This window comes from Saccostrea cucullata, unplaced genomic scaffold, assembly GCF_032062105.1.
Source record: "Saccostrea cucullata isolate Sc308-1 unplaced genomic scaffold, CSIRO_AGI_Scuc_v1 ctg4037, whole genome shotgun sequence".
NCBI lineage: Eukaryota > Metazoa > Mollusca > Bivalvia > Ostreida > Ostreidae > Saccostrea > Saccostrea cuccullata.
In genome coordinates this window covers 40,975-55,565 of record NW_026940097.1, presented here as the reverse complement: position 1 = coordinate 55,565, position 14,591 = coordinate 40,975, and the positions used below count along the sequence as shown (strand labels likewise).

At 33.8% G+C, this 14,591-nt stretch overlaps 1 protein-coding gene across 1 annotated transcript; it reads left to right on the top strand.

The window, feature by feature from the left end:
- The first annotated feature begins 264 nt into the window (after nucleotides 1-264).
- LOC134254776 (uncharacterized) lies at nucleotides 265-1,860 on the top strand. Its single transcript, XM_062737300.1, has 2 exons — nucleotides 265-1,079; nucleotides 1,216-1,860. The coding sequence occupies exons 1-2, from the start codon at nucleotides 431-433 to the stop codon at nucleotides 1,527-1,529; spliced, it is 963 nt and encodes a 320-aa protein (XP_062593284.1). The 5' UTR covers nucleotides 265-430; the 3' UTR covers nucleotides 1,530-1,860.
- Nucleotides 1,861-14,591: the final 12,731 nt, after the last annotated feature.

The window sequence follows — 14,591 nt, the reverse complement described above, 5'->3', positions numbered from 1 at the left end:
GGCTGTTCAGATGTACGAACTAAGCCAATCTGATTTAAATGACCAGGAATTTGGGAATTTTGATATTCAGAATTGGTGTTTAGAGGCGTTTCCAGAATTAAAACAGGAAACATTTACTGAACGGCCTGAAAGTACCACTACTAGATTCGGAAAACCCGTCTCCGCTACCGAGATAAGTGCACTTCAAAAAAACCAAGAGAGTAAAAACACCCGCCGCAATACTTCATGGGCAATTAAAGTCTTCAACGAATGGAAAATTCAGCGTAACCAACAGCAACCTGATTTTAAAATCATTCCAGAAATCCTCAAAAGTACGTACCAAGAACTTGCGTATTCTTTATCATGTTTTGTGATTGAAGCCAGGCGTGCAGATGGTTCCCCCTACCCCCCAAGAACTTTATATCAAATTTGTTCGGGGATTCTGCGGTACATGCGAGAGGAGGGAGTTCATGATATGAACTTTTTAGATGTCAAAGATGCCCGTTTCCATGACTTCAGGAAAACTCTTGACGCGCGAATGAAGGAGCTAGCATCCCAAGGAATAGGAGTGTCTATCAAGCAAGCGGATCCGTTAACGCCGGAACAAGAAGACGTCCTGTGGGAGAAAAAATTACTGGGATCACATACTTCAAAAAGTTACATCAACACTGTATTTTATTACAACTGCAAACTTTTTGGACTCCGTGGACTAGATGAACACCGAAAATTAGAGGTATGTCAAATCAAATGTGGCGATTCTGATGGCAAGGCATACATTGAATTTTGTGGGCGCACATCAAAGAATTTCTCCGGAGGATTACACCAGAGGAACATTCTTGCCAAGACGATACGCCACTACTCGGAATCCGGTACACTCCGCAGTTTGTTTGATGTTTATTCGTCCTACATTTCCCTGGTGGGGGAAGGATCATTCTATAGACGACCACTCCCAGGACCCGAACCACGTTTTGGAATCCAACCTATAGGGGTCAGCAAGTTGGGAACCATTATCAAGACCATGTGTGCCGAGGCAGGGTTCTTGGGGAACTTTTCAAATCACTCGGGGAAAAGGACCTGTGCAACGACATTATTTCAGTCCGGTAAGCATAGATTTAATCAAAGTGTCTAAAAAAAAGGAAATGATTAAAATATTTAATGTTTGATGACATAAAAGTTTGCTCGCTATATCGTGTACGTGACTCGAATTAATAATTTCAATATTTATTTACACTATAGGTTTTGAAGAGCAACAGATTATGGAGAGAACGGGCCACCGTAGTTCCGCAGTTAGAACCTACAAAAGGCAATCGGAGCAACAACTCCTTGAAGTAAGTAGAGCACTGGAGCCGCCCCAAAAATCCATAAAACAATGTGACGACGAGAAGGAAAATGCCATTATTCCGAAACCGGAGCCAGCGGAGCATGACGGGAAGGAAAATTCTGCTATTCTACCTAAACACCCTCAACAGGATGTGCGAATTCCTATGGCCAGTATGGGAGATAAAGTTATCCGATTCGAAAATTGTTCCGTTTCGATGTCTTTTTTGTAAACCGTGATTTTAAAATTTCTGTGAAGGAGAGTGTCATTATTCCAAAACTGGAGGATGCCCGCCGGGGAGGAACATTCTACCTAAATAGCTTGCACAGGATGTGCGAATTTATATAGGAGAACGATATCCGCTTAGAAAATTGCTCTGTGTCAATTTATTTTTTGTCAGTATGTAAAGAATTTCTAACATTTGTGCTTTGATTTAAACTGTATTTTCTGCCTCAGAAGAGCGGGATATTGTCAATATTTTAGAAATGTCATAAGTTGTGTAAAAGTTGCAATGTTTTGTGCCTTTTTCTTGTTTTATTCAGTTCATTAAAATTTAGAAACGATTTTTTTCTCATTTGCATAGCTCCTCCTACATCCAGGGTCTAACAGTTGGATATCACTAGCTTTATATCACATATGTGATATTTAATATATCACCACACTTATGTTGATATGAGATATACAGTAAAATTTGTCTAATCCGGACTCTGAGTACTCCGGATTTTTGTCCATTCCGTCTATAAATTTTAGTCCCATGCACTTCTTTAACAAATTCATTAGAAAAAAATCTGTGTAGTCCGGATACTGTCTATTCTGTATTCCGAACGGCCATACTGGTCCCAACTGCTCATAATTAACGGTAATTATTTCCTCTAATCCGGCCACACCTGAGTTACTTCAAAGCAATTAACACCTTTCGTGGTGGACTTGATAATCTGTGTTTACATTAGCAGTGCCATGAGACGAACTCAGTGAAATGCGGCGGTGACACAGCCCAATTGAAAAAAAAATATTACTACTACATGATTGAATTATAATTTTTAAAAAATAATTTTGTTTTAACTCCTTTTACCACATTATAACATAAATACAGAAAATATATGTACGCGATTTACAAATCAAAATATAAATCGGGATCGAAAATCGAACGCATTTCAAAATGGCGCCATAACACTGTGGGGGAAGACGCAACTTTTTACATAAAAATTAAAAGTTCAATCCAATAATTAGTACATCGTAAATAATTGTGCATTACTGTTTTTACATTGAATGAGCTCTTTGGCAAGCGAAACCTGGTCCGTTTGATATATAGTAGGCCTATATTATGCGTGCTTGTAGATTTTGATTTAGGTAACATTTCTACGACTTTCAAACTTCGTGAACAAACAAGAAAATACAGTAAGTCATATGAGACTATTTTATAAATTCCAGACTCCAAAATATTGATTGATTTCATCATTTAATTATATTTTATATTATGTATATTATGTACTTGTAAATAAACAACGAAATTTTCAAAATTAATAAAATTTTCCTGCACTTTTCCTGCACTCCGGATTCTGCCTAAACCGGCCAAATTTTATGGAACCGGCGGTAGCCGGTTTGGACAAATTATACTGTACACCCTTGTGAAGATCAAAGGGAAATCTGTCGGTCATGGGATAACTTACAATACATGTATTTAAAACATGACTGGAAATAATTCAAGTCTTAAGTTATATTCAAGTAAGCTTTAATTGTAACTTTAAATGTGCTTATTTGCTTACCATTGCGTGGCAGTTGCAAGGGTGTGCAACTACCATCGCCCAACGCCCGGTGCTACCGTTTTTTGGGGGTAGCAAAAATAAAATTAAAATTATGCATGTATAATCATAAATACATGAGAAACACTCATTGTTTTGCTATTTAATTTCCAACTAATTAGTGTTGTACCAATAATCGGAAAACATCGATTGTCAACAAAAAAATGCTACCGATTCCAATGATCGATTATAATTATTCATAATCGATCATCGGAAACATACTAATACTTCTAATATAGTACATTCAAGAATTAATTATTTCTAGTTTAAAATATATTTATTCCTAATGAAAGAAAATTGGCATGTGCTTTAAATACTTTTAATTAGTGCTTAGGAACCACGAGTAAATTTTTGTGTAGGCTCATAATATTTATAACTTGTTCGCCCACGTGGCGAATTAAAATCTTCAGGACCATTCCAGTCCCCTTACTAAAACAGACGCTTTTCCCCATGTTTTTTTCCTTAAAACTTCCAATCAATTAAAAAATAAAAGTAACATGGTCCTATTGTTTGTTAATACCCTACATCTAATCCATTTACCAATTCTACATGATTTGTGAAATCTTGAAAACGATCGTCTTTTTTTCTAATCCGAATTTCCTCCATTCCTCTGTGTATCGGTTATACATGGTAGATATCCAATTAAATTATTCCCAATTACTCAGTCTTATGAAATTGAAGTGTTATTAGGCTTCTACTTATTCCAGATAAGTTTCAAAAATATTTAAACTGAAAAAAATATCTTATTCAAGTGATGGTATAGTCCAATGACCAGGAAAAGGGGATTAAGAATATAACCTTCCAAAAAAGGATAGTAAAATTGTTAATTAAATTCAATTTCATTTTCTCTGATGAAATACTTATGTGAAATTTATTTTACAAAGTGATTTGAATTTCAATTTTCATTTTAAACAAATGCACAAGTGTATTTTATATCTATATATAGACTTTATTTAATTGACCCAGTGATATATCAAAAGGGTTAAAAAATCACAGAGATTGTAAATTTAGCTGTAAGCTCCTAAATTTGAAACTTTAGAAAACCACCTGGCTAGTGGAAATTTTAGTTAAGTTTAAACCATGCATGACATTGTATGTATAAATTAAGTGTGAAATAAGCAAAACAACAAAGAAAACAATAGATTACCTATTTTATAAATTCATGTTAAAGAAATAATTTGAAATAAATAAAACAGTCTGCTTTTTATAAACCAAACTATGACATCCGATTATAATCGGTAAAATCGCATCGGAAGCAATACTGTTATTATTATTATTATTATTATTATTGGTGATCACACCTGCCCGAAGGGCATGTGCTGAAAAAAAGATTTGGCAAAGACTGATTATGTGATAAAACTTTAATATGTATCAATTATCTCAATGGTTTAAAAGAAAATAAAATTATTTTGGCTTCATTTTAGATAATCTAGACTAGTGCAATATGTTCAGAAAAAGAAAAGATAATTTCTTAAAATTTATAAATTTCAACTTTAAAAGGAATGGCTTAGGACCTGGCCTGGCTTTCTCAACAATGAACTTTTTAAAATATTAGTTTTTACAATTTTTTTTTTGCCCCTATAATTGGACTGGTCATTTTTAACTGCAGACTAGTAACTTTATTGCTGTTACAAACCTAGCTGTGGGTTAGTACTTGATTTTTTTTTTCAATTGCACACCCCTGAGTTATAAGGCAATTGGCAAGAAAGATTATATTGTCTACCACCCATATTACAAGCCCATACAAAAGTAAGGCACCATACAATGGTAAAACTTTTTTTTAATTCAACCAATTCACGTGAATTTGTGTATTAAAAAATTCAATTCAATAAAAAAAATCCTACCTACCGACCCTATTTTATTTCAGCATGTAACAGTAAACAAAGTTATTTTTTTTGTTTGGCCTAATCAATCATTGCACTGTGCATTATGCAATGCAAGTTGACTGTTTTATTTAAGTTTATTGTGAAAAAAATTGGTGTTTTATGAAACTACGATTCTTAATCATACAGAGTATATAATTAATTGCAATATCGGTAATACTGTATTTAATTTCTGAACTGCAGCAAAGTCAGGTTAGTTTTATGCGTCGTAGACTTAAGGTAGGTCGCGGGTTTACTGCATAAAAATTCTTACGAGAAAACATATCCTGAAAATTTGACAAAATGTTCCTTAGAATTTAAAGCGTATCATCTGCAATTTTTATTAAATTTGCCTAAGTAGTTTTAATGTTATAGTACTGTAAACGCGGTATAGTTTTTAATCCTTTTTGACGCTTTTACCATTGAAATCTATAAGAAAATGACGTTTTTAAGCCAATTTTGTGAAAATATTTTCTTTTAAAAAGGTTAGATAACTTTTTAAAGACGTAGACGAATTATTCAGGAATTTCAAAATGTCAAGATGAGGTAAAATCAAAACCATTATTATAAAAAAAATCAATATGTCTACTCGCTAGATTTTTTGCTAAATAATTTCAAATTTTTCCTTTAAAATGCTAAAATTTGACGTTTATGGCGTTATTCATATCTACAACGTCATTTGTTAAACGTAGTCACGTTTACAGTACGAGTATAAATATATAGACCAATGGAATGTGCAAGAATTAAAAGGTGATATCGATACAAAATTTAATTTTATATATTCATCATTTAATTTATTGCAGAGACATATTAGGATGACCAGCAACTTATTTTCACTAGTGTTGTGTAATTCATATTCTGATCACAAAGTCAGAATGAACGGTATAAATAATCCTCGTGCAGTGCCACTAACATGCAGCGACAATCTTCACCGCGAGTGAAAAAAATATTAGTACCTGTATTTTTAGGAAATGCATGGTCAATAGGCCTAGATTTCAGGCATAAAACAAAAATTTGATCACTTAATTTGAAAACGGTAGGTTAAACATCCCTATAATGAGGAAATAAGTGGGCCGGGGTGGGGGGTTGGGGAGAGGGCCTGCAATGTTCTTTCTATATTACCGGTAGTCGCAAGCTTTAGTATATGGCTCTAAATCAATTATTAGGATAAGAATTATGTACATTACTACCTGGTAGAAGCAAGTATCAAAATAGTGAAAAATCATTTGTTTTATTCACATGCGGTTCAGATGCCTGTACATGTACATTTGTATAGCATGCCTTAACTAATTGGCATATCAGCGACATAGACAACTGGTGCACTCGATGTCTTCGAAGTACATTTAATAGAAAAATTGTATTTTTTGTTAGTATTTTTTACTCAATCTTTTATGCTGTACAGCAGTTAAATTTAAATTAATATTTTTTTAAATATATTAGAGCTGACGTCATTTTTTTCCTTTATGATGGCTCATCGGTCGAAAATACCCCGTGTGCGGTCGAAATTACCCAACATGCGTATCTTGTAAATCAAACGCATTTATTTCATATTATGACCAAAAATATATACAAAATTGATGTAATCTGAAAGATAAAAGGTATTTGGAAGGTAAAAGGATCCAGTTAAAGTTGTAACATAACATAACAGTGACATACTTTAACAAATCTTAAGTACAAAAAAATAATCGGTCGAAATTACACCACCCTACCCTAATTCAGAAAATTCGAGATAAAAAATGCTTCAACATTGAATGAAACAACGTAATAGGGGTGCAACGGTACGCCTACCCCACGATACGATACGTATCACGGTATTCAGTTCACGGTTCGATACGTATCACGGTACATGACATACTGGGTTAAAAAGTCAGACGTTTGTCATCATATACTTTAAACTCAAAAGTTTTATCAAATGCTCATTACACTAACACTAGGAAAGTGATAACATCCTTCGACCTGATAAAAATGAAACTGGAAACAAGTTTATTTGCCGTTTCTGCAGTTTCATTGACCTCATGTTTCGTGCGGATGCCATTTTGAAATTGTAAATGACGAACCAAAACAGACGGTTCGGATATTTACGGACCGATTGAACCGAACCGTGATATCAGTTTCACGTATCGTGAACCGAACCGTGGAAAAATAAACCGCGGTATACCGATAAACGGTTTATCGTTGCACTCTTACAACGTAACATTGCCTTTATGACGTAACTGACGTCATAATCAATTGTGGCTATTGTGCACAAAACAACCGCTCAAATCGTCAAAATTGTGTACCAAAATTGATGACAAAAGCAAACCGCGACCTACCTTAATGTACACCAAACACCCAAGTTGGTGTTGGTAAAATATATTTTATATCATAAAATATATTTGACTGGTTCAGCGATTGTTTAGCAGCTGCGAGGTATTCCACCTGGATTTTTTACTTATCTGTCCTTATAAATGCTACAATAATCGATCTTGCATTGTATTGAATAGCAAATTGCCCCCATCCAACAGACGATTCCTACCTCCTTCACGAAAGAGTTCCGCTAAGTTAAGTAATCGCGATATCAAGTATTAATAGCCACTGGTGAGAATGTTTTAATTAACTCATTTTGCCAGGTGTATTCAGTAGACCGAAAAATTCGCTGCACTTCGAGATAAGCCAGATAAAAAAAGGCCTGGGACTTAAAATATACTTCTACATGAGCAGGGTATTCAAGATATCCGGTGTTTTTTAAATCTTTAATATTGAGAAATCGGCAGGGACCGGCTATCGACTTCCGTCTTCAACATAAGCGGGGTATTCTAGATATCCCATGTTCGAGATACTGATATTTACCTGAAATTCAAAATACTTATCATGAAATGAATGAAAATGTGCTCACCTGAGCATTCTGGCTAGGAAAAAGCAGAAATATCAGTCCTTGGGATGCTTCCATTAAAATATATGACCAATCATGGGTTTGTTGTTCTTGAGAAGAAGATTCTTAAAGAGTTTTCTTATCCAAATGACACTGACCAATGACATCCAGTTACTGTGATCGATGTTTAAGTACACCATTGGGCTCTAGTCTCTCGGCTTTAGCCACTTAACCACAGAACTCCGCCCACCAAGTTGTAAGGAAATTTTGAAGGCTGGTTCACGTGCACAAGCAAAATACATGCAAAAACTGGTTAAACATGTGTTTTCCAAAGCTCTGCAGTGGATGAGGTTTATACTTTTCTCTCTATTATCTGTCATGGTAATGCGTTCACTTGGAAAAATAGTGTTTCGGTCATTATTGTCAGTTCCGACAAAGCACATGTTATTTTATTTAACGCAGGAGGTCGTAGCAACATCGAAAAAAAAATAGGCCAGCAAAAGTTTAAAATAAGACATTCAAATTGCGTTTCTAAATGAATTATTTTAGATTCAAGACATGTTTTGACCTTTAATTGTCATTAATTTAATAGTTGTTGGTTCGTTTAGCGATTAGTTGGTGAATAATCAGGAAATGATATAAGCGGCAATAATTCTTCCTGTTTACCCAAGGTCATGGACGGGGTTTATTTTTAGCCCGGACTGGTGTAGCTGGATATGTCAAAGAAAAATGTGGTATTTTTCGGCAATAAAGGATACTCGCATGTTAGGGCCTTGGAGTATGAATTAGCAATATCTCTATCTTGAATTTTCTCTAAACATAGCGAATATTGAAGGTAATATTGTCACCTAGCTAATACTTAAAAAAGGTACAATAAACGTCTATTGACCGACATAATTTAAAAAAAAAGCTTCATTTGGTTTTCAATTTGCAATAAATTGTGAATTATCCAACAATACATCATCATGACCATGTACATGTTGGATGAACATCAGAAACCACATCCCAACTTAGCATCCGCAGGAGGGGGGGGGGCACTTTGTTGCCCAACATGACCTTGACTATAGTAAATGTTCATTGAAAGGATGGTGACCCCCACCCAACCCCCACTTTATAACATAGTATAGAGATATCAAGGATCGTACAGAAAAAAATTGGAAGTGAGAGTAAGTTGGCTTCGAGAAGTTGGTCATACCCCCACCCACCCACCCATCCAACGTCACGAAATAGGATTTTCGAGTTCGGGGAACTTTTAATTTTTGTTTGTTTGTTTTTTTTTTTTGCTTGTCAACTTTTTCAGGTGAAAAAGAAATCTCTGGTTGGCCCCCCATTTTCAAAAACGATGCTACGTGCCTGCATGGTTTGGTGATACACGCCGTTACTTTAGTTGGCTAACTATAATAAATATCTCGCGATTTAATATCTTAATCTAACTGTCAACATTTACATAAATTCTCATACTCAGCAAAATACACCTAGCAAATAAACTTACCATTTAAAAAAAATCACATACTGCCCTTGAACATGACTCTATACTCTGTAGCGTCCTTCCCTGGAAATACCCGGATGACCATAGCACGACTCGAAACAGAAATGTCATGCGTTTCATGGTGAAGAAAAAATAAATATTTTAACCAGTTTTAAAAAATATGTAAAATCGTGTTCCTAAGCTTAAAGACACCATAAATGAATGCATGAATTAGCAGATTTATTTTTATATATGGGAAATAAGAAAAATAAAGAGACTTTTTAGTGGTGTCCTTAAAGCATAAATTAATTTACCTAAAAATATATATGCTGAAAATTGGATGCTATTTATATACCTTTTCCATACTTAAAAAAATTAAATGTAATTAAATTTTGTAAGATCATGTCAAACTTTATTTAAAGTTTACAACTAATGCTTACTGGATCATTCTGTAATTTAGGTATTCAAGCTTAAACATTAAGGGGACCAATTTGGTGTCCCCTCAATATCCGTGTCCCCCTAATGTATATATATGTGGATGAGTGGTCTCCTTTATACATAAAACCTCCATATATATATATATATATATATTTGGTCATTAATCTTTGTTTACTAATCACTAATTTCTCAATTATTGTTACCAGAAAAGATGTTTCCCCAGTTGCAAATCTGCAAGCTGTCGATTATAGACATGAAAATGTAAAGATAAGTGGAGTAGCATGTTATTTTAAAAGAAAAGACCAACAGACAATGATGAAAATATACGAGGGCTGTTTAATAAATAATTACATGGACTTTATTACATACAACAGAGACATCGTATGACATTAAGCTTGACTTACTCTTATGATTGAAGCTTTAATGAATTAAAATCAAGTTATATGACCACTTTTCATCGCAAATTTTCTTTGTGAGAAGCTGGAAAACAGGGGTTATTCGAGACACTGCATTAAAAATGAATGTTAAAGAATCAGTAAAACATAGTGAAATTAAACGCTTTTTTAAGAATACCAGAGAAATATTCGCTGAAAATCGTGAAATATACAGCAAAAATGTCTGTTTTATAGACACATGAACAGGTGGATATCAAGGAACAATAATGATATAATGGGTATCAAAAATAGGTACCGTACTTTGTGACAAGGACTTACAACAACCAATGTTCTGTTTACCAAATTATATCATAAATGTTTTATTGACATTAAAACCCTTCCACAGTCACGCATTTTTACGCATATACCATTTCAAAAGTGCATTTAGTGTCCTTCTATTTGATACTTGCAAAAATCTGATAAAATAAGAAAAGTTAATATAATCTTATTAATATATTTTGTCATAATATGATTTACGCTAAACTTTAGATAAACTTGTACTGCGCTATAAAGTGCTTGCGGGGAAAGTGTCACGTCATATTTCTATGACGTAAACATTAAGCGTAAGTTGCATAACAGTTCAGTAACTTGTAAAGAGTTAAGACACATAGCAAATTTGATAGGTATCAATTTGGGGGTAATTCACACTGTTTTAAAGGCACATTTGACAGAAAAAAAAACCGTTATACTCAATGGTCACCCTATGCTTTGAAAAAAATGAGTGACGCGACAGCGTGTAAAATATCTAAACAATTATTTTAAATATGCCATTTTCTTAAATATGAGAGGTCTTGTTCAAATGATTCTTATTCTGGGAGGTAACTCATTTTCTGCAGACGTCTAGAAAGCATTTTTTTTTTCAAAAAGTCGAAAAGTTTAAGAGGGTACGCAACCAGAATCAGGAATCCACCACATAAGATTCCTTCATAAAAGCCTTCAAACCCACACTCGCCGGAGAGTAAACGTGTTTTGTAAATAAATAGAGAGTTGTTTTGTCAGACAAACAATGTTCGCCAGTTCTGTCACCCTTTGACTTGGTTCATTTTTTTTGAAAAAAAAAACACATTTTTAGACAGAAGAAACAGGTCCAGGAAATCATAGGATTTGCCATATCCCATATACGAAGGGCCATACTCAAAATTTTTTTTAAAAACAATCAGAAATTAGATAAAAATGTTACGGTCATGTGTTTTAAACAAGAAAGAATATGTAAGTTAAATCATTAAGAATAAATTATTTGAAAGCGTCTTTTTCTTCTTTCCGAGCACCGAGGACATTATTTATTGAACAGCTCTCGTATACATATTTTTTTTATCTTTTGTGTTATTTGAACATGTTGTAGATGAGTCCTTTAACGTAGCTCTGGGTCTTTGTTTCAAAACCAAGCAGCGTGTTACCACGAGATCGAGGGCACTGTTCCTCATTCTCAACATTAATTATCAAAGCCTCGATGTACGCTTGATTCAATGTTAAAAAAAATCGTCACCTTGAAGGATGAATGCAATTGAAAGAGGTATATGTTCAACTGAACAAAATATTCAGTGCTTGGTTTCGGTCAAACACAAATAAAACTATATAATTTGTAATAAAATGTTTCTTAGTTCCCTTGCCATACGACTGAGCATATTTTTTTTTGCTAAAAGCAGGACAAAAACAAATGACATCATGTAGAAGTGAAATAAGTTATTTATTAACGTTAATGACGGAAGAAGTAAAACACGGTTAACATTTTAAATGGAGGTCAGTGGAAGGGAACTCAAAATATAGAGTATTACACATCTTAGGCAAAGTAATACACAACCAGACCAGAATAAGAATTCTAATCCTGTAATCTCTCACAAGGTACAATGTACATGTATTTCAAGTTGACCCCCTTGTAAACATCATAAGTTTAAAAAAATACACGGAATTCTCTAAACTGCTGCCATCAAAAAGGTGGGTAAAAAATAACAAACAGTCCTGTCATCATTAAAGGTGGCTAAAACAAAATAATACACAGCCAATATCAGAATAAAATAACAAACAGCCGCTGCCTGTCATATGTCAACCTAAAAGAAATAAGAAACATTGGTGGCAGATGGGGTGGCTGGTGAGTTCAAAAATTCAGCAGTTCAATAAACGTTACTTTCCCTTTTGGTAAACTGATCAATAATGATAAACGGTGATAATTGGGAAAATGAGATAGACATTCAATGCTGAGAATAAACTAGAAAGAAAGATACACTCTACAATATCATTTCTAATCCTGTGTTACCCCTTTATCCCATGTATAAGACTCATTGGATATTTCTTTTTGATATCCCACAGTCACAATGGTTTTTTTTTTGGTTATCGTATTGAATAAAATGAAGTGGAGTCACTTAAATAAAAAAAACAGTATTAACATTGATAGTGGTGTATAAAACATTATATAAAATTAATCTCATATGATTTGTAGCTGAATATGATTTTTTATCCAACTCGTTTCATGTTTTAATCCCCTACCAGTGCTTGGGGATATAGAACACACAGCTTGTTTGATAAAAATCATGTCCAACTGCAAATCATGTGAGATCCTATATTTTTCAAAGGTTTACCCCTTTATTCCGTGGATCTGATTTATTGGATATTTTTCGTACACACAATTACGACGTCACAATGGGGCTTGTCTTAGCGTATTAAATCTTCAATGATTTTTTTTATCCAACGAGTTGTGTATTATTTCTTCCCGAGTGATACTTTTCATGCAAAACCTTAGTAGAAATGGCTTTGTTATTCTTCTAAAGAGATCTTCCACAAACGTCGTAAATATAAAATGCTACGCTAATTCCAAAAGGTAATACTCTCCACAAAAATTTTATTGGAGAGGCGATGCTTTACACAAGCAAAATTTTCCTTTTCAATTGACATGTGAATATACATTTTACAGAAGATGCTTTTCACAAAGAAATCTATACTTTTCACTAGGAATATAAATAAAATATGAATAAAAAAATTAATTGTTTTCACAAAAAAAATGATTCTTTTCAGGAAAAACGTTTATAGAAAAACCGATGCCTTTCACAAACAAAACGATATCTCCCACTGAAAATACGGGGAAAAAATGACGCTTCTAATAAAGAAATATTTACAAAAAGAAACAACAAACATCGGTGGCAGATGGGGTGGCTGGAGGTTTCGAAAAATTCAGCAGTTCAATAAACGATAAAAAATAGATCTTTGAAATATTCACACAGAAATATTTACGTTTGCCGAAGTATTTCCTTATATAAAAAAGTAATTTAATTAAAATACAATTTCAAATGATAAACAATTGGTCACATAACTTATTGCGTATGGAAATCACACTGCATGAGACATTTCGAAATTTCTGATTGTAACGTCATTTTACGTCATATATACATGATGTAGCTGCAGATCTGTAGCGTAATGGTTTTTTATATTTGACTTTGACCATATAGGAATGAGAGTAACAAATCCCCGGATGAGCACATGGCTTTATTTGTGGCACAATGTGGAGTCGAGTACTGAATAGGTCGGCATTACCTGATTGGCTGAAATGAGGTATGTAATGTTTTCCATTTTAAAAGTAAAAATATTAATATTTGAAATAAATAATGGAACGTAGAAATATTACAGAGAATATAGAAATACCAGGGGAGATTGTAGGAGTGGGGGTTGATTTTTTTTGCAGAGCGTTATCTACTACCGATACCTATAAGTTTTAAAGAACTGCAATTTTGACCTATAAACGCCATTGGGCCCTATATTTTTTTCCCGGGATTTTTATAAGCGCTTGGATTAAAGTTTCAAATGATGTCAAGGAATGATCTGAAATTAAATTAGTATAGTAGTGAGAGGACAAAATGTTTCTTTAGAGTTCTATGGGAGAATAATTGGTACTCTTTTACCTATAGAGACCCCAATTTTTAAAATGTAAAGTGAACTTAAAGTCATGAAAAGTGATTTTTTGCTCTTTATCCGAATATTGATGGCAGACCGAGAGGTAAATAGCAAAAAAATGGAATTGTTTTTCGTGTGTTGAGATTTGAGAGGAATTTTGAAAGGGGGGGGGGGGTGTAGTGAGTAGAATGTACATATTAGTATAGCCTGGAGCATTTGATATTGTCCGAGGAGGGGAGTAAGTTAATAAAGTGCATCAGATTGCTCTTATGATAAATATTTATGTGTAAGTAAGTTTGTAAAAATATATGCATGTACGTTAATATTATATGTATTTACATGTGTGTATTTATGTGTTGTGTTCTATATATATGTACATGTATGACATTGTAGGGGCTGTGACCTGGTGTTTATTTCATTTCATTTCTTTAACGGTTGCATACGGTATCTTTTCAAATAATTCTGGAGAAGCTAAAAAGGGCATTCTATAGTGGTCATGTCAAAGTTGCACACTTTTCTCTCTTGACATCTGATGGCTGGTAGTGTGTGTGATTCTC